This window comes from Acinonyx jubatus, chromosome D4 (assembly GCF_027475565.1).
Source record: "Acinonyx jubatus isolate Ajub_Pintada_27869175 chromosome D4, VMU_Ajub_asm_v1.0, whole genome shotgun sequence".
Taxonomy (NCBI): domain Eukaryota; kingdom Metazoa; phylum Chordata; class Mammalia; order Carnivora; family Felidae; genus Acinonyx; species Acinonyx jubatus.
The window spans coordinates 1636774-1656872 of NC_069391.1; the positions used below are offsets into that span (position 1 = coordinate 1636774).

At 65.9% G+C, this 20099-nt stretch overlaps 1 protein-coding gene across 4 annotated transcripts; it reads left to right on the forward strand.

Annotated features, from left to right (window-relative positions):
• The first annotated feature begins 1326 nt into the window (after positions 1-1326).
• Positions 1327-4197, forward strand: TMEM250 (transmembrane protein 250). Of its 4 annotated transcripts, none has more exons than XM_027051783.2 (2): positions 1327-1454; positions 2760-4197. In XM_027051783.2, the coding sequence occupies exon 2, from the start codon at positions 2810-2812 to the stop codon at positions 3296-3298; it is 489 nt and encodes a 162-aa protein (XP_026907584.1). In that variant the 5' UTR covers positions 1327-1454; positions 2760-2809; the 3' UTR covers positions 3299-4197. The 4 variants fall into 4 exon arrangements, with proteins under 4 accessions (XP_026907584.1, XP_026907583.1, XP_026907582.1 ...); XM_027051782.2 differs by having other exon boundaries at positions 1367-1458; XM_027051781.2 differs by lacking the exon at positions 1327-1454 and adding an exon at positions 1608-1825.
• The last annotated feature ends 15902 nt before the right edge of the window (positions 4198-20099 follow it).

Genomic DNA, 20099 nt, shown 5'->3' on the forward strand with positions numbered 1-20099 from the left:
AGGATCCGAAGCAGGTTCCAGGCTCCGAGCTGTCAGCACAGGGCCCGACACGGGACTCGAACCCACGAACCGTGAGATCATGACCTGAGCTGAAGTCAGACGCTTAACAGACTCCAGGCGCCCCTGGAGCTGTTTAAACACGTGTGTGGGCCACTGGATCACAAAATAGAAATGTCTCACCGTGGGCCATAATAAGAAAACTGAGCCAGTGGGGGACATAGGTCTATAAACCAAACTGGAACTTTGGGGATGGAAGAAAGGAATGGCCGAGCGTAAACAGAATCCCCTCCACTCACACTCAGGAGGGGTAATGGGTGCCAGGGAAGGGGGGGTACGTGGTTGGAGGCACCTTCCAGAGGAGGGGATACTTGACCGGGGTCTTGAAGGGTGAGTAGGAGCTCGGCAGGTGGAGAAGCAGCAGAGGAGCAGAACAAGCAAGTGTGAAGGGAAGGGTCATGTACGAGAGCAATGGGGCCTCCTCACAGAGCCCAGGAGGGGGCCTGTGGGGGGGGGGGGTCCCAAGGGGAGAGGGCTGGACCCGGGGCTGGAGAGGAAAACCACCACCTCAGGGTGGAGGGTGGAGCAGGGGCCACTGCAAAATCCCAGGCCACAGAAAGACCGCGTTTCAATAAATATTTAACATCTCCCCCTTCTCTCCCATCTTCTCCCGCTGCCCCTTCACAGGCGCTGTGGGCACTTTTCAAACCTCTCCCGGCCTCAGGCCTACCTGCCTCCCCCTACCAGTTCCGCATCCTGACCCTGCCAGACCCTCCCCACCAGCTGGGCGCGAGCGGAGAGCCAGGACCGCATGCCCAGTGAGTCAGAGCTAGGATGTGAGTGCGCTGGGGTTAGGCTAACTTCAGGGGTGCCAGCGGATGGGGAGAGCCCGGTGGCCAGCCTGGAGGAAGGCAGCCCACCGGCAGCTACCGTGAAGGTATCCATCAGCGTCCACAGACAACTGCGACCAAGCCCAGCCCCCGGTGGCACAGACAGCCGCGTCCACGAGTGTGTGGCCCGCAGACCCCCAAGCTTGAGAGGACTCGGACACTCTAGGGGCACCCAGCGTCCCCGCGACGATGACACCCAGTCGGGTCGAAACGCTTAAGTCTGCACTGCATCCTCATTGTCCCAGGAAGGGGCAAGCCCAGGGCTGCGGCTGGAGTCGCCCCCCCACCCCGTCCCCCCGCCCGGCCGCAGCCCTGCGGGTCGCACACGCGAACGGCCGCGGCCGGTGCGGGACCAGCGTGGTCCTCAGCAGCAACTCGAGGTGCGCGCCGCTCGCAGCCCAGCCCTCGCGGGCGCGCGCCTGCGCCCTGCCAGCCGCCTCGGGCACCGCGGCGCGTGCGCGGAGGAGCTGCCCAAGATCTGCGCCTGCGCAAGACAGAGCGAGCCGCCGGCGGCGTACGCGGTGCGAGGGTTCGGTCGGCAACGTTAAGGGCCGCGCGCGCACGCAGGCACGTAAGCACGCACGCCCTGGGGAAGGGCCGCGTTCCGGCCGCTCGCAGTCGGCCCGAGCAGGGGGAAGGGAGGCGCCTTCGGTGTCGGCACGGGCGGAGGGGTGGGAGGGAAGCCCTACGGTGGCCGCGGAGGGACGGCGCTACGGCTCCCACGCTGGGCCAAACGCTGCCGGCCGCCGGGCGCGCGAGCCCCGGGCCCTCCGGGGCGCCCTCGGGCGGGGACGCGTGAGCGGCCGGGACCCGCAGTCGCCGCGCCATCGGCACCATGCGGCCGCCCTGCTCCTGCAGCCCCTCGTGCCGGGGGGCCCCGCCGGCCCGGCCGCCCGCACCGCCGGCCTCCCCCGACGCCGGCGCGGAGAGGGCACCTGGTGAGCGGCGGGCGGGCCTGCCCCGGGGTGGCGGGCGGCCGCCGCGTGCCGGGTCCCCGCCGGTCCTCGCCCGCCTCGGAAGCCCGCGGCGCCGGCGCCGGAGGACCGTGCGTGGGGGCGGCGGCGGGCGCGTCCCCGCGACGAGCAGGGAGCGGGCGGGGACCCTGCGGACGAGGCCGGGCCGAGGCGAGCCGCGCGGAGCCGCCCGGAGGCGCGGGACCAGGTTCTGGCCAAGCCTGCGGGAAGGGCTGGACGCGCCGGGCCGCCGCCTCCGCGGCCCTCAGCGCGGACCCCGGGTCCCCGCGGCAGGGCCCCTGTGTGATGTGTCTCCCGAGCCCGCAACCAACCTGGCCGCCCTGGTCTCACACGTCCTGTACTTGCATGTTTTTCCACCCACAAGTTATTTAGGCGACCTGTGAGTGGCAGTTACTAGAGAGCCACTTGGTATTTATTTCTCCTTTGCGCCCAATCTGTGGGCCTGTGATGGCACCACTGGCAGTCAGCTGTCCTCCGCCTGCCGGGCACGGCCACCAGCTAACCCCCAGCACCCTGGGGAGCACAGCGCAGCGAGCATCCCTGCTTTGCAGAGCAGGGGTGGGAGGGTGACGTAAACCGCTCCAGCTTGCTCGTAGTGGGTGACCGCGCCAGGGTTCAGGCCCAGCAGGTGACCTCGGAGCCCCGCAACCCGCTGTCTGCAGCACTTGGCCTGTCAAGTTGCTGAGGCGAACTCATCCGTCTGTGTCCCCGTGAAGTGTCCCCAGTAGTGCTTGTGGAAAGAGCAACACCCCCCGCCCCCGCCCCCCAGCCCCCGCAGATCCCCCTGACCTAGACTCAGTTCCCCTGCGGCCCCAGGGCTGGCTGCTTTCCCAGAACGGATGCACCTGCTCACATCGGCCCGGGGCTGACCCGGCTCCTCTTTGTCGCTTTCCTGCAGGCCACCGCCTCCCCCAGGGCTCAGCTGCTGGCTTCCAGGCCTAGGTGCCCATGACGCCTATGCTGACCACTGCCCGGACACCACCGCTGCCACAAGCTAGCACCACCGCCCAGGCCCCAATGCCGGTCATGCCCATCCCGCGGCGGGTGCGCTCCTTCCACGGCCCGCACACCACCTGCCTGCACGCAGCCTGCGGGCCGGCGCGCACCTCCCGCCTGGCGCGCACTAAGTACAACAACTTCGACGTCTACATCCGGGCGCGCTGGCTCTACGGCTTCATCCGCTTCCTGCTCTACTTTAGCTGCAGCCTGTTCACGGCCACGCTGTGGGGCGCGCTGGCCGCCCTCTTCTGCCTGCAGTACCTGGGCGTGCGCGTCCTGCTGCGCTTCCAGCTCAAGCTGTCGGTGCTGCTGCTGCTGCTTGGCCGCCGGCGCGTCGACTTCCGCCTCCTGAACGAGCTGCTCATCTACGGGATCCGAGTAACCGTGCTGCTGGTTGGGGGCCTGGGCTGGTGCTTCATGGTCTTCGTGGACATGTGAGGGGCAGCGGCGGGCCTGGCTCTGGGGTTTCTCTGGCCCGACCGGTGGCAGTGGGTGCGCCTGTGGCCGTGTTCTCCTCGACGGGGTAGGTCAGGTCCTTGTTCTTCCCGAGCCGGCTCACGGATGGGGGTCGGCCGAGGCGTCCGCCCCGCTGCCAGCACGTGGGGGAGGGGGGCTGAGGCTGCGCGGCGAAGGGGACACCGGTGCCCCCTCTGCTGCCGGATTTCCGCCCCGATCTTCCTGGTGTGCCCGTGTCGGTACAGCGCCGGTGGCCGCCAGCCTGTACTTCCAGCCCCCGCGCTGCCAGGGTGGGCCCCGTTGGCCTCATCTGCCCCGGGGGAGCCTGTGTGTCCCTGCTGCCTGTCCGGCACACAGGCGTGGGCCGGGGTGTGCGAGTTCTTCCTGGCCAGCCGCCGGCCCCCTTCCCGCGAACCCCCAGTCCCTGCCCCAGCCTCAGGGGAGCGTCGGGCTCAGCGTGCTGAGGTCCCACACTGCCACGAGGCTGTTCCCTCTGCCCTGGGCCACCGAATCCGGGCACGGCTCGCACACTCTGCGTCTGCGACCCTGAGAGGCGTAGGGGGTCCTGCGTCCCAGGCCAGGCTTCAGGGTCTTGTTGGTTTGCTTAGATGCAGTCTGGTGGGGGTGCGGGCGGCCTTGGCAGCTTCCCTAGATCAGGGGCCGGCCCAGGGCAGTGCTGGGTGCAGGGCAGGCCCGTCTTCTTCGGCCGGTTTGTTGACGTCAGGTTGGATGCCACAGCCTCTTCAAGTGTGGATTTCTGAGGAGGCAGCTTCACTCCCTCCTTGCTGGGGGAGGGGCTCTGGCTTCTCTTCCTCGGAGGGGTGGCTGGAAGGGAACCACACGTGCACGGAGCTGACGTCAGAGGTCTCGAGGAGGTGCAGCACGGCCTGAGCGGGCACCGCAGGAGCACAAGCAAAGCTTCTGTGCAAAAAGCACCTCTTAGAGTTATGCGTGTGCCCCAGGGCCGGGCCTCTAAGCCAGGGACGTTCAGCCCCGTGCTCCTGCCCTGGTGGCCGCCAGAGCAGCTGTGGAGTGAAAGGCAGAAATGCACGGGGGGCGGGAGAGAACAAAGGGCTGGTAGTCCAGCGGGGGCCAATGTGTTGCCCGGACCCCTGGCCTTGGCCTTGTCTGTCAGAGGAGGACAGAGTGGCCTGGGGGCTCAGTAGTCACTGTGGGTCTCCTGGCAAGTGAGAAGGCGCTTTGAATAATCGTGCTGGGGCAACAGGCAGAGACCAGGGACAGGACACAGCCCCATACTAGGGAGTGACAGACCCACGCTTCACCCTAGCTTGTCCCCACCCCCACCCCCGGGTGTGGGCAGTGCCCCTTTGGCCCTGCCTGGCCGGGCAGTCCGGTGGCGGCGGTAGGGAGCTGTCGGACGGCTGGGTTGCAGCTTCCAGATCGCCGACCCGAGGGCCGCCCGAAGGCTCCTGGTTGGCCGTTCTTTCAGTTCCCCGGACGGCAGGCAGGGAGCTGACCTGCGTGCACGCCACTGCTCAGCGCCGCAGAATCTTTTGCACTAAGTCATGCTGTTTCCTCAAAGTTTTGTTTCGTGTTAATTGACTCGGATTCCCCCAGAGCTCCCGTCGGTGGGGTGGGCACGTGTCCGCGAAGTCAGGACGGCAGGAGGGGTCCAGCCGTGCGAGGGGGTGGCGCACTGAACACAAAGATACTCCGCGTCTCGAGTGCCTGTCAAATTCTTTACTGAAATGAGCCACCTGCATTAAACTTATTTTTTTAACATGTTGACAGAGTGATTGTTTGAAGCTCAAAATCTTGTTTTAGTTTTTAAGGATGTAACCAACCGAAAACGTCGCAGATGGTGTCTGTCACGAGTAACACTGGGAGCGTGTTAAAGCAGTCTTCTATGATGCCGGGGAGGAACAGACGTGGTGGGCTTTGGCGGGCCCACCTCGACCTCGGAGTCCTGGGGACGCGGTCAGGATGGCAGGCACAGTGGCAGCGCTGGTGGGGGGCCGTGGCCGGGTCCACGAGGGCCGACTCCCACCAGCAGACGGGCGTGAAGGGTCCTTACAGGGCGAGGGGACGCCCGTGCGGCGAGTGGAAACAGGTCACAGAAGGGAGCACAGCGTGAGTTCCACTTGAGGGGAAGATACGTGTGTGCGGAGAAAACCCTGGCTGAAAACTAAAGTCGTGGTTCTTGTTTAACCAAGAGCACACGGGGCGCCCGACCGGCCCAGCCCGCAGAGTGTGCGAGTCTCAAATCTCAGGGTGGTGAGTTCAGACCCCACGTTGGGTGTGGAGCCTACTGAAAAAAAAGCGTAAGTGACCAAACACTCGGAAAGATGACAGACGCCTGATCACTTAGCACCCTCAGCTTGTCAGGGTTTCCTGCCTTCTGTGCAGGGATGCCCGTGTCTGACTTCTCCCAGCTCACCGACGAGGGCAGCATCCCTCCAAGCTGCCGTGGCAGCCAGAAAGTGCCACGGAGAGGCCGTTCTCTGCGGCTTCCAGAATCTTGTGGAACGGAGGGTTTTCTCAGAAGAAAACAATCCAAGTCATGCGGGGGGTAGCTTTCGATGGCAGAGCTGGTAACATCCCCGAGAGTGACCGAGGCTGCTCAGGAGGTGGCGTTTGTCCCGCCTCGGGCGGCCCGTGGGGCTGGGCCGGGTGTGCACCTGTAGGCGTGGTCCCCGGCACACGGAGCCTCAGGACGCCGGCCTTCCCGGGGCCTTGCCTGGTTTGAGGCCAGCGGGGGTGCTGTCTTCCCAGGCGCCCGAGGCATGCATGGCAGGGGCGCTGCTGCGCCACCGGCCTCGCGGGACACTGAGGCCTGACCCGGGTGCCGTGGCTCCCAGGTAGCGGACCAAGCAGGCTGTGATGGTGCTCGGTGAGCGCGAGCCCTCGGGGTTTGAGGTGCCGTCCAGTGAGGGGTTTCCCGCCAACTCCCACCCACCTCGGGGCTGAAGTCACCCCTGCCCTCAGCCCCTCTCTTCGAGGACAACATGCAGGGTCCCGGGTGGGTGGACGGCAGGAGTGGGATGTGAGGTTTCAGTTAAGGAGCTGCCACTCAGAGTGGTCCGGGCCCCGGGGCACCACGTGAGGCGGTGGCTGGCTTAGCTGGGGAGGGTGACCCGTGAGGGCAGCTTCTGGGGAGAGCAGGCTTCCTGCTGAGATGTCTTCAGAGCAGAGCATCTGCTCATAGTGGGCTCGGCATCTTCGAGAAGAAAGGAACGACCTACAGGCCTGGAGGCTGGCCACGAGGAGGCAGGTGCCGGGGCCAAGTGGAGACAAGCCTGGCCTGAGCACAGGTCCCAGGGCCATGCTGGTAAATGCCAGGAGCCGGAGCTGGTCTGACCAGACCCCAGAGCCAGTGAGCTGGGAGGGCAGGGGGGGCCCCTGGTGCTCATGCGGGACTCCAGGTGGAAGAAGATGGGCTCAGAGAGCATCTGGAAGGTTCTGCAGGTGGCAGTGCTGCCCCCAGTGATGGGACAGGTCGGAGGTGGGGGCGAGTAGGCCCTTGATTTGGGAACCTGGCCTGCCCGAGAGCTGGGGGGGGGGGGGGGGGCTGGGGCTTGGCCCGGAGGCAGTGGGTGTGGGGGAGAGGGAAGCCAGGCAGGAGGATGGTCCAGTTGGCAAGGTCGCAGGGAGGCCAGGGTGAGGACAGAAGCAAAGGGAGGCACAGGGCGGGGGCGGGGCGAGGAGGAACCGGAGAAACACTTTCCTTGAACAAAGGCGCAGGTGCTGGGTCCCTGCGGGCCAGAGCCAGGTGCCGGGACGCAGGAGGAGAAGCCTCTGGACACTCCTGTGCGCTCAGGCTCGCTGTCCAGTCTGTCCCTTTGCTGAGGGACTCCCAGGGCCTGACTCCTCCGTGGCTGGTGCGAGGGGCTGTCAGAGGGGATGGCGGCCAGGAGGGGCAGTGACTTGGGAGCTTCTGGAAACCAGATGCTTATTTGAGAAAGTCTGGGTGCCGTGCAGACCCCGGGGCAGCCGACCGGGCACCTCTGCTCTCTCTGCACACTTCTGGCAGCCCCTGAGGAGGTCGCACCTCGAGGGGCAGTTGGTCCCCCGTGTCGTTCCCCATCCCTGCACCCCCCTCCCGGGGCAGAGCAGGGGCAGCCAGCCGCATGGTGGGAGGAGGACACAGCCCCACCCGGGAGGACGGCTGGGGTGGGCACGGCCCCTCTCTGGAGCGGAGCGTGACCCCCTCCCCCGGGGGCTGCTGCGGAGGACAGGGCGATCTGCTGGGGCTCCCTGCACAGATACGGCTGGTCCCTGACCTTGAGAGGTCCCTGTCGCTTCCAGCGTGCGATTGGGCGAGGGAGCTGGCGCATGGCAGGGCGTTCGGTGCTGATTCAGCCCTTTCTGGGAAGGGAGCGAGCTTTCTTCTCCTTTCTCCCTCGTTGGTGCTGTTAGGAAAGGGCCTCTCTGGGCCAGCTCCTCCAGGATGGCCTTTCCTCCCATCCCCTCGAGGCTGGCCCGCTGCTCTGCACCCGGGAGCCACTTTCCAGAAATCCCAGCCCGGGGCTGCCGCCTCCCTGACAGCTCCCAGAGGCGGGAGCGCCCTGCCTCAGCAGCATCCCTGCCCGGAGGGGACAGGGAGGGCGGGAGGGAGCCGCTGATTCAGCGGCTCCTGGGCTGCGCCCCTCCCCCTCGCCCCCCCCCCCCCCCCCCGCGGGCAGCGTGCCCAGGCCTGCTGGCGGCTGTGTCACACGGGGCCTCTGGCAGGGTTGCTGTGGCGCTCGTTGTGTGGCCGGCTCTGCGCCTGGTGCTGGGGGAGGGCCTGCCGCAGAGGAGGGTGCGCGGTGAGCAGGGCTACCTGGGCCCGGGAAGCGAGCGCGCCCTTGTCCAAGAGAGGGCAGAGCCCCACTCCTGGGCCGGTGCGGCCTCACAGGAGCCCAGGCCAGGCCAGACTTCCTCCAGCCCTGGCCAGTTCGACCAGCTCACCTACCACCCTGACCTGGGGCTGGACGCTTCCCCAGCCCTGGGCGGGGACATGATGCAGTGCTGGCCTGTCCTTGGCTCCAGCCTGGCCAGCTGAGGGGGGCAGCTGGGGCCAGAGCCCGGTGGGGGGCACGAGCCGGAACCTCCTAGGGTCCAGCATGGGCCTGGTTTGCTCCTAACTGTGCTGGGAAGCCCAGAGTGTCAGGTGGCTGGGGGGGCGGGGCACCGAGGGCAGGCCCCAGGCCAGGAAGGTGCTGGCGCCCTGTGAACGGGGTTGAGTGGAGACGGGCCTTTCCTCAGCATGCCTGTCACCTGTCACGGAGGGGGCCGTGGGCTGGGGGCAGACACCTGGGGCAGGGTGGGGACCGGTGTGGGCCTGGAGGCCCAGGAGGAGTCTGGAAAGGCAGCAGGGAGGCCACAGGAAGATGGGGTGGGGCGGCTAGGCTAGGTCGCTGGGTGGGGAGGTCTGCGTGTTTGGGCAGGGCAGGGCCTGAGGCACCCCACCGACCTCCGAGTGGCAGTCCTGTCCGTGGGCGAGTGTTCAGACAAAAGCCCACAGGCCCGCCGGCCGATGTGCTGATGTGCAAGCCTCACCGGCGCGTGGGCATCAGCATGCTGACCGCCATCCAGTCCCCTTCCTGAGAATATTCATGCGTAGTCCTGGCTGAAATGCCGCATGAATATTCATGCGGAGATCAATCAGTCCAGGCCGCCGGTGAGGTCACGGGGAGAAGAGCAGTGAGCAGTCAGGTGGAGGTGCGTCCCCTGTGCGGTGCCGGCGAGGTGCCCCCACCGTGGGGCCGGGTCCAGGTCACCGGGGCACAGGAGGCCGGGCCGGGGCTGCGGGCCCCTTCCTTCCAGGTGGACCCAGAAGAGGCCTCGGAGCCTTTGCACCGGGTGCCGCGGTCTCAGAAGGGCAGGGAACGGCGACCTGCCTGCCCTCACTGGGGTCAGGAGTCCTCCCCGGGAGTCCCCCGACGCCAGGCACCCGGGGCCCCCCCTGACGCCCTGCCAACTCAGGTGAGCAGAGGTGGTGCGTTTCCAGGTCTTTGCAGCGGCCCAGCCGCACCCCTGCTCCATTCTCCCACCGCCTGGACCCCCAGAACTCTCCTCCCGCACAGGGCAGGGGCAGGGGCAGCCCTTGGGTGATAGAATGTTATTTACAACACGGCCTGACGGCCTGACGTAAGGGTAACAGGAATTACTTGTGCTCGACTAGCCCCGCCCCCTGTTCTCGGCTCCAGGCTCCCGGATGCGGCGCGAGGGTCCCACCAATGACACAGCCTGGAGTGGGTTCAGCCCGTGCTCAGCACCACGCGTGTGGTGAGCGTGCATTTCAGAGCAGTGCAGCCCCTTCAGCCCGCCGCGTGGCTGGGGTGTGCGCTCACACGTGCGCGTGCCCCTGCGTGCAGGCGTGTTTTCTGTTCACCCAGAGACCGAGCAGGATGGGGTGGACGGGTCCTGGCCCGGCCCACCGGCACCGGTGTTTCCCCCAGGTGCTCTCCGAGGGGACAGGGGAGCCTCCCATGGCCACTGTCCCCGTGTCCCGGCCTTGAAAACAGATTGCTGTAGAAAGCTGAAACCCTTCCCGCGTTTGGGTCAGATGGTCCTGAGCTGACCCGCATAAGGGCCTTGTTTCTTGGACGCTGTGCTGTGCCGTGTTCCCTCCCCTCCGGGACCAGCTTTCCCTGCAAGACGGGGGAGAGGAAAGCCAGAGCGGCCGGACTCACAGTCCGGAGGGGACAGGGCTGCTGCTGCACGAGGCTCTTCCCAGAGCGGGAGGGCAGCCGGGGCAGGTGTTTCCCACTGGCAGGAGCTGCAGAGGGGAAGGTGGGGGACTCCTGATGTCTGTCCCCAGACCGCCCCGGTGGGCCAGAGCTCTGGGTGGCCCTCTTCTGGGGAAGGTGTGGAAGCCAGGGGCCGAGGCTGTGTCAGGGAGATGAGATGGCCCTGGGACAGGGCAGGAAGGCCCTTCGTGGCCCAGACCTGTTCCAGGTCCTGACCTCAGGGGTAGGTGGCCAGACCTCCGGGGGTGCGGCATGCTGGCACAGCTGTGGGATGGACGAACAGGGGTGAAGGGCTGTCCTATCTCAGGGCATCCCCGCGGCCGTAACCCAACACCACCGACGGCCCCACGACCACGGCTCTGGAGGCTGCGAGGCCAGGGTCCTGCACTGGCAGACTTCTCGCTGTGTCCTCCCACGGCGGGAGCCGCGAGGGAGCTCTGGAGTCCCTCCCCTGAGGCTCCACCCCATGACCCCCTCTGCTCCCCAAGGCCCCGTGTCCTAACACCTTCACCTCGGGGTGGACCCTGAGGACGGCGTGTTCTCGTGCCCGTAGGCCCTTGACGCTTTCTGCACGACCATGTCCAGGGTCACTCCGTGCTCTGCGAGTTCGGTGTCCGTGGTGGAGCGTCTCCCTCCAGAAGCGTCCGTGGGGATGGGCGGCTGCCTTTTGCCGAGCTCTCCTGGGCAGGTAGCCGCCGCCTCGGACCCGGCCCCCGGCGCCCTCGCACGGGTCTTCCCTGGGCGTCCCCGGCTGCGCCTCCGAGGTCCGCTTCCGGGCAGTGTGTGCCCGGCCCTCACCTGTGTCCTGCAGGCGGCACAGAGTGTCCCCCAGCTGCTGCGCCCGCCCTGGCGTGACCGGGCCAGGCTCCGCCGTCCCTCCTGGGAGGAGGGGAGTCCGCGAAGCCACCCCGCGCCTCAGCCTTCTCGAGAGCAGGAAGCCACAGCTGCTGTGCAGCTGCACAAAGCGGTGGAAATTTAGGACAAAAGAGGAAGGAGATGGGAGCATCCGATTTAAACTGAGGGGAGGCGCGCAGAAGCCGAAACGGTGCTGCCCTAATTCACGTGCGCGGAGAGCCACCAAGTCCGCCGCCGCTGACGCGGAACCAAAATACTCACCCAGTTTCCTTCTGTGTAAGGGATCCAAACTCGCCTCCGAGGACTCACAGATGTCCCCGGGCCCCGTGGGGCGTGGCCTCAGATGGCCCCGGTGCACAGCAGTCCCCCTCCGGCCGCAGGGTCCCGGGGCGCTGGTCCGGCTGCAGAAGGGGGTCCGGCGGAAGCAGAGGCTGGGGGAGCTGGGGGGGGACAGGCGAGCTCAGCAGTCTCCAGCTGCCGCCTGAGGACCCACTCTCAGCGGAGCCGCGGGGCCCAGGGTTGGCGAGCAAGCCGGCAAGCGGAGGGGGCGAGCCCCAGCCCCAGCGCCGAGCTGCCGGGCCGCCCCCCCCCCCCCCCCCTCCAGCCTGGAGCGGGGTCTGTGTGCCGACACCAACTAAGCCAGTGCCGGCAGAGGAAAAGCCTGTCTCTGCCACGGTGGCCGCGGTGCAGGCTGACAAGCCGTGACCCCTCAGGGAAGTTTAGGAACGTCTGGTTCTTACTGTGCCTCAGTCACACGCTCCAACCGACCAGAACGAGCCTGCTCTGCCTGGGTTTGGGAGAGGTGGCTTCTACGATCCAGAGGATTCAACCCAGCTGTCTGTCCGGGCCTTTGGCGGAATGCCCAGGGGAAACCCCCTCCCCTGCGCAGCTTTGGAGGGGAGTCAAGGAGAGGGTCTGCCCCTGCTCACACACCTGTCTGGAGCCAGGCGCGCCCAGCCCAGGATGCCCTGGCTGGGGCCGGGTGTGGAGCGTGGGGGGCGGGGAGGGGGCAGGTTCCACCACCAGCAGGGGCCGGGACCCCACACCCTCAAGCACCTTCGCCCTTTCTGTTCACTGGGGAGACACTCTCGACCTGGCTCCTGCCTCCCCTGATGTGTCGTTCTCTCTCTCTCTCTCTCTCTCAAATAAATAAACTTAAAAAACAAGGAGGTACCTGGACCCAGTGGACACAGGGCTGTGGCAGTTCCCCGGTGGGGCAGGGGTTCCAGCAGCCATGGGGACGTGTCACCAGCACGTAGGCCAGGCCTGAGCTAAGGCCACACCTGGTGACCGGAAGGCCCACTCTGGCCCTTCCCCCAGGCTGACCGCCTCATGTGGGCAGCCTGAATCTGAACCACCAGGGCCTCGCCCAGAATTCTCCAGGATGGGGCGCCTGGGTGGCTCAGTTGGTTAAGCATCTGACTTTTGATTCACTCACTCTCTCTCTGCTCCTCACTCCCTCTCTCAAAATTAATAAACATTGAAAAAAAAAGAAGAAGAATTTTCCAGGACAAAAGACAGATGACGAGGATGATGGCCACGGCCAGCAGGGACCAGGGCCCTGGTGTCCACCGGGCAGGGCTGGATTCAGTCTCCCCTGCAGCCCCAATCACCACCCAGAGCAGACAGTCGGGTCCTCGAGGGGCAGGGCTGCCCCCCCCCCCCCCCGTCTGTCACTTTTGGCTTTTTTCCCTGGGGAAGCCCAGACCGTGGCCATCTGAGGGGACCCCACAGACCACAGGGCAATTCTGGGACACGTGACTGCTTGGCCACACACAGGCAGGGACGAGGGACAGCACACATCCCTTTCTCCTCCGGGGGGGGGGGGGTGGGCGAGGTTGTGAGCAGGAGGACCCTGCCTGGGACAGCCACATGGAGTGACTGCAGGGGCTCACTCCATGGGCCCTCCTACCAGCTCCTCCCGGTCGATGACTAGCTGTGGGTCATGGGCTCCCCCTGCCCTCCAGAGCCCTGGAGAGTCTACGTGAGGCGTGTCACCTGGGTCAGGGCTTGGAGCACAGAGGCCCGGGGCCTCCTCTGTGCTGCCCGTCTGAGCAGAGAGCAGGCCCAGGACCCCTTGCCGGGGAACTCGGACGTCTTGCGAGCCAGAATGGCAGTGGAGGGAAAGGAGGAGTGGGAGCCACAGCTGGGGTGGTCCATCACCCCGCCATGCTCCACACCACCCCCAGGGGCCCGTCCGGGGGTAGGCCATGCCTGCGGTGGGCCCAGGAGCAGGGCTGCTGGGGGCTTGGAGGAGGCGTGCCCCTCGAGGCCACTCTGCTCCCAGCCTTGGGGCTCAGTGGGAAGCCCCAAGGTGGGGGATGGCCCGCAGCCCACGCTGAGGATTTAGGTGAAGGCACGGAGAGGAGTCACCGCATCAGAGGAGTTAAACCTCACGATCCATACAGACAAGGTGAAGCGGCCCTTGGAGAGGCAGCGGGGCATGGAGAGGAGGGTCCAGCGGGTCGGAGGGCAAGAGAGCAGAGCGGATGTGTCCCCTCCTAACCCCAAGGGGAGGGCTCTGCTGGTGGGCACACCCGGGCCCACTGTGCTGGCCCCACCACCTCTGGCTGAATGGCTTTAGTCTTTCTGTGCCTCCAGACCAGCAAGTGCCCGGCTTTCCTCACAGGGCCAGACCCAGATTTGAATCTGAGGGGCCCAGCTGCCCTCTAGCTGCCTGACAGTGGGAGAAAGCTCCTGGCGAAAGAGCCTGCACGTGCAGACCCCAGGTCCAGCGGTCCTGCCTGGGGACTGTGCTCCCTGGAGTCTGGGGTCTGAGCCATCACGTCCCCCCGTCCATCCCCGAGGGCTCTGGGTCCACAGCTGGCAGCCAGCAGGGCCTGTAGGTCTCGGGCAGGGGCCCACGGGGGTGGAGGGCAGGCCAGGCAGGGCCCGACGGCGCTCCCCACGGATCCCAGTGTGGACCAGTGCACCTCAGATCCTAATGTGCACACTGGTCATGTGGGGGGGGGGGGGTCCCAGCGCAACGCAGATTGTGGTTCAGCAGGACGGGGGCCCAGGAGGAGGTGTAGCAAGTGGGGGAGGACCAAGCTGGCAGCGTGGCTCGGGGAGCCACTAGGTCTTTGGTGGAGGGCAGTTCGACCGCGTGGCCAGACGCTCACAGACCACTGGCTTTGGGGCAGCGGTGAGCACAGGTGACGGCAGGGACCCTGCATCCCCGCGCACTGGTCCCTGGCCACATCTGGTCTGACTCCCGGGGCCTCTGACTCCAGCGGGAACTATCCAGGGGCTCACGCAGCCCACACGGGAGGCCACGTTCCCCCAAACTGCCCCCCAGCAGGCCTCCCGCCCTGCTCCCTCCCCCTGGTTCCATCTCCTGGGGTCCTCACCAGCTCAGCCCTCCCTGGACTCCGGGGGAGTCCCCAGTGGGTCTCGTAGAACCCAGCGGTCAGGGCCCCCCCCCCTCCCCCACTGCGCCCTGTCTCCAGCAGCGTGACCCTTTAGGTATTTCCCGTAAGCGGAATCTGAACACCGTTCTGCTGTAAGAAAGACGACATCTGGCGGTCCCATTGAAGGACACGGGTTGTTTCCACCCCTTGGCCGCTGCGAAGGGTGCCGCGAACGTGGGGGTGCAGACAGCGCTCTGAGCCCCTGCCTGCAATGTTGGTGCGTACCCACAAGGGGACCCGCTGGACCGTGCGCAATTCTACCTTTGATCCTGGAGACCCGCGCACCTTTCCCGGCCGAACGCGTTCAGTCCGTGCGGGCAGAGCTGGAGGTGAGTCTGTGGCCGCCCCGGCTGGTTTCTGGCTCCCGCTCTGCTGTCCTACCGCGTGAAGGACCTCACTGTGCGCACAGCACTTTCTAGCTTCGTTTTTAACTGACCGTCCCCCTGGCTCGGACAGAAGCCCCAGGACTGCAGCCCTGGCCCACCTTGCTCCCCAGCACATCCGTGGCCGAGCACCAGGCCTGGCACACAGCTGTGCTCAAGGATGACCTGGTCTTCCTGCTCTGGGGGCAGGCGAGCCAGCCTGTTCGCCCCCTGCCCCCCCACCTTGGCGAGGGGCCTGGCCCGCAACCCTCCCGGGCTGCCGGAGCTCAGCAACTGTGTCTCTTCACCCTGGGTAGGGGCCCGATTAGCCCACGTGCTATAGCCATACCTATGGCTGCCTTGAGGGGGCCCAACCCTGCGAGAGCCACCTGGGGGTCGGGATGGCTTCCCTGAGCACCCGAGGAGACCACCTAAGGGACGAACCGATCAGAGTTCACTTGCCAACACAGAGTGGAGGTATCCCAGGCAGGGGAATTGCAGGTGCAAAGGCCCTGTGACAGTGGGCACAGGGGCAATCAGCCAGCACAGGCGGTGGCCCGTGTGCTACAAGGAGGGTGTGGGTGGGTGGGAGGAGGACCAGGGCCGGGGAGCGGGTAGAGGCCAGCTGCTCAGGCCTGCTGGGAACTCACTGAGGACAGAATGAGGCCCTGGCCAGGGCTTCTCTGCGGGGCTGGGACCCTGGGACTCTGCTGCCAGATCCGCTGCAGAGTAAGCCTGGTCCCTGTTCGGCGTGGGCCAGTGCTCCTGACGTGGACCTGGCGGTGGGTGAGGGGTGCCAGGCAGCTCGAGCCAGGAGCCACCGCGGCCTGCACGCCACGCTGGGCTTCTGAGCACAGCAATGACACCCCAAAAGAGGTGCTAGTGACCACATGTGCCCTTGCGTGCAAGGCCCACGTGTAAGTGCCTTGCAGCCCAGTTCATCCCCAAGGGGGAGTGGAGGGACCCCCGGGGTGGAGGGTCTGTTGTCTCCTGGGGGTTCCCGCCGATCCTCCAGGGTAACCGTGGTAAGGACAGAAACGGCAGAGGGACCAGGAAGGTTTGTGACAGGCCAAGCTGGCAGACCTCCAGGTAAGTTTGGCTGCCGGCCTTCCTAGGAGGGTCTGGGGGAGGGGCAAGGCCCCTGAGACTCCCAACCTGCTGGCACCTTCCATTGTCCCCTCCTCCAGCAGGAATGCACAGAATGCTGCCCTGGGGGCAGGCCCTCAGCTCCCCATCCGCCCCCAATCTCCAGGAGCTGGGCCAGGAACCAAAGCGAGGTGGTTTCCGGGGGAGGGGCGTGGGCTGTGTTTAAGGGTGGCCACTGCCCTCCAGATGTCCTGTGCTGGGCTTTGGCAGGAAGGGTGGCCTGGGTCCGTGGGGTCCCTGCCTGGTGTCCTATGCCCTATCGCCCAGGATGGCCACGAGCTGTGGGCAGCTCTTGCCCCCCACCCCCACCCCTTCCCGTGGATCCCGGCTCCCCTCAAAGGCTCCGCAGCGCCACCCTGGGGTCCTGGGCAGGCTTCCTGGAGGGTGTGGGCTACAGGATCAGGTTGGAGTGTTTAATGTTAAAAGGGGTGGTGGCCTCCATCTGAATCCCAAACTGGGGACGGGGGAGGGGCGGGCAAACACCCACCTGCTAAAACTGGAGGCCTGGCTGCAGACGTGGGGGTAGGGGTCTGCGGCGTGGCCGGCCTCTGCCCCCGCTGAGATCCCGGACTCCGGGGTGAGACTGGGGGCCCCACTCAAACCCTGGCCGCGAGGGGACAGCCGGGGCTGTCGGGGGGGGGGGGGGGCGGGGCCCCCCTGCACCGCCCAGTCGGCAGGGAGCAGGATCCCGACAAAGGGATGCTTTGTGGGCTGCTGGCGTGTGGCCGCAGACCAGGTGGCCGGGGCCTCTCCCGGATCTTCCCTCGGGCGGGGTGGAATCGGAGCCTCGCCACTTTGCTGGCAGCTACCCGGGGTCAGGCCTGGGGTCTTCCCTGACTCTGCCATGCTGGGACCGCCGGGCGCTCACGGGAAAGCCCTCCCCGTGGCGGCGGTGGCTGGGGAAGAGCCCACCTGGGGCAGCTTCTGAGGCAGGGTTAGGGACCTGCGGTCAGTCGGTTCCTTTGGGCCCCAGTAAACTCCTCTTTGGACGCTAAAAGAGGCTTCCTCGCGAGAGGATGCAAATGCCACGGCAGCAAAGGGCTTTTCGACGTCGTTGCTTCTGTACCAACAGGCAGGAGTGGGGGGCGGACACCCTCCCCCCGCGGTCCCTGCACGGCCCGGCCCGGAGCTCCCCCCCCCCGCTGTCGCCGAGAGGACAGGCCCCTGCACACATCAGGGGGAAAATGCCGCTCTCCATCGCTTATGGGGCTGTTCGCTGGCCGGCAGTCCTGGCCTGGGCTCTGACCCTGAGGTCCCCTGCCTGGTGCTTCCCTTCCTGCTGACTGGGTACTCCTGACACTCCAGGGGCAGGAAGGAGGCACCCAAACTCAGGCAGGTGGGCAGGGGCTCCGGCCCCTCATCAACGGGGGCACAGCACCCCTTAGGCTCCCACATTCTGCAGATAGGTACTGTCACCTGACCTGTGCCGGGCATCCCACTGGGCCAGGGCCAGGGTGGTGGGCAAGACGGGGAGCCTGTACCCGTGCGGGCAGGGGAGAAGGGGGTGTGCATGTCAGGAGTGGATTAGCATTAGCACCAGGGTTGGGTCGGGGGGAGCTGGCTGGCAGTGGCCCATCTGGCTCTTTTATATGGGAGGGTCGGGAAGGCCCAGGCTCCAGGTATGACTGGCAGAGACCCAAAGGAAGTAAGTAATCTCAGAGACAAGGGGGTGGTGGGGGGCCGTGCTGGAGAAGGCGCACAGGTACTGGGAACAGCAGGTGCAAAGTCCCTGGGGCAGAAGGAGGCCAGCAGTTGGAGGGCCCATGCAGAAACCAGTGTGGCTGATGCTGGAGCTGCACGGGGACCAGGTAGGGGTGAGTGTGGGGTGGGGACCCAGGTCGTGGCCATCGCAAAGACTTGGGCTCAAGTTCTGTGTGGGAAGGAGATTGGGGGACCTGAGCAGAGGGGTGATGTGATCTAACACGTTCCGAGCCATCTCTGTGCTGCTGTGCCGTGACAGACCCGGGCAGGGGCACTGGGAGGTAGGGAGACAGGGAGCCCAGCTTCAAGGCCGCTGCAGTAACTTGGGGAGAAGGGGGTCGGACCAGGAGGGCAGCGGGGAGCGCGTGGGTTCGAGAGAGGTGACGAGGAAGGGTCCGAGGTGGTTGGGCCTGAGCCGCCCAAAGGCTGAGCTGACGTTCCCCGAAGCAGGGGAGGCAGGGGCGGGTCTGGGGCACGGGGAGCCGCTCTGTATGGCCATGTCTCCGTGACACGGCCCTCAGCCACCCAGGTGGGCAGGAGTCGAGGAGGCGGCTGGCGGAGCAAGGCGTGAGTTCGGGTGTGCTTGCTGGGCCTCAATCCTTGTTGGAGACGAGCCTCGGATGGAGGAGGTCGGCGTCCTCCAGACCTGGTGTCGCAGTGCGCACAGACCTGACGGCTGCATTCGGTCCTGAAACCCCTCGGTTCAGAGGCCCAAGAAGAAAACCGTGCAGGATGCAGAGTTTGGGGGTGTGTGTGGCCAGGGGAGCCCAGGGAGGAGAAAGGTGCTCCCGCAGCCCTCCTCGATGGAGCACCAGCTCCGGGGAGTCATTTCCCCGGCAGGTGTTCGCAGGGCACACAGCCACCTGCAGGACGTCCCCCTTTGGTGGGGCGCCAAAGCCTACTGCGTGGGGGAGGGGGAGGCAGACAGGTGGCCGGCACTGGTTCCCCGCCCTGCTCCTCATACTCCACCTGGGTGGTTCGTCAGTGTGCAGACCTCTCTCTGGTGACTTCCCTCTTCCCCCACAGCCCGATGCTCTCCGCCCCGGCGGCAGGACCACACGCCAGGCCGGGCCTTCCTGAGCGGAGAAAACCCTTGCTGGCATCTCAGAGGGGCTGCGGTGCTAATCAGGTCCTGCAAGAGGGGCCTGCGGCCACCGGGCCGGCGTATCAGCCAGCAGCAAGCTGGCGGCTCACAACGTCTGACTCACAATGGTCAAACGGAGGCAGGAGGTGCTCAGGCCCCCGCCCTGGCTGGGCTCAAGTGCTCCCCGCCTGCTGGGAGCCCTGGCTGAGCGAGCCCCAAGCTGGCTGCACTTTCTTGCTGAGCGGCGCTATTCTCATTAGCAGAACAGGGGTAGAAACAGCTAACCTCACCGGACCGTCGAAGCGTAGTTAGCCCGCACGGACACGCACAGAGCACAAACAGACCACAAAAAGGACACGCACAGTGCACGCACAGAGCACGCACGGACACGCACAGAGCACTGCGGAACACGCACGGACACGTGCGGAACACGCACGGAGCACGCGCGGAACACGCACGGTGCACGCACGGAGCACGCGCGGACACGCACGGAGCACGCACAGGCCACGCACAGAGCACGCGCGGAACACGCGGTGCAGGCCTGGAGGCCAGCGGGCCGTCAGCATCTGCATTTAAATGTGCTTGTGCAGTGTACTCACACCCAGTTGCACAGAGACTGCAGCAAATCCTGTTACCTTTGGGGAACAGGTTTTTGGTCATCTGTTGTCTTTTAAAAACTTTACAATGTTTTCTGAATGTCCTCCATTAAAGAAGAAAGACTTTGAGATTTAGAAAACAGAGTGATGGAAGCACTCAGATCGTGCAAATGTGGGAACCAGCTCCCCACGGGCAGGAGACTGCAGACAGACGCCTCCCATGCCCTGTCTAGGGAGGCCATCACACCTCTAGACCCTCTGTGGGTCCTTATCCACACAGGGACCCTGGTGCTGGCCATGAGGATCTCAGGAACTCATGGATGGCTTCTCGTGCCCTCGCCCTGGGCTGGAAGTGCTCAGACGCTAGTCTGTCCCTGCTCACGCGTGTCCTCTGTAGAAGCCCAGATTTCCCAGGCCCGGAGGGTGTCTGCACAGCCAAGATCCTCAGTAGCACATAGGAGCCGGTGGATCCTGAGGCCCAGAGCCTCTGCCCCACACCACCCTGCGGGCACCTGTGCTGGCAGGGCACCTCCCGGACCACGTGAGCACAGGCCAAACCGCAAGTCTGTGCCTCTGGTGGGTAGAGGCCCCTTGGACACGCCAGACTGCCCCTTGGGCTTGGAAACTGCAGTAGGCTGGACTGGTCTGGGGGTGAGGGGATTGGGGCCCTGTTTAGGTCTCAGTGGGATTCTGGGGGCGTCCCAGAGAGTCCTTGAGAGTTCATACCCATCCTCCCAGAGGGCAAGGCAGGAGAGAGCTGGCGGGAGGCTGTTTTCTGTGCAGTCTCAAGTTGGAGTTGGGGGGGCGGGAGGGGTCAGTGTACGATCAAGGTGAAGGACCCGGCTTGTGCTTGGGGACCGAAGTTCTTGGACGGGCTTCTGACCATTGTCCTAGGAATGACCTTGGCTAACTGTCTTGCAGGGCTTTAGCCCTAGCC

What these genes read in the sequence shown, in the direction of transcription:
- TMEM250 (XM_027051783.2), top strand. Translation starts at nt 2,810, where the DNA reads ATGACGCCTATGCTGACCACTGCCCGGACACCACCGCTGCCACAAGCT.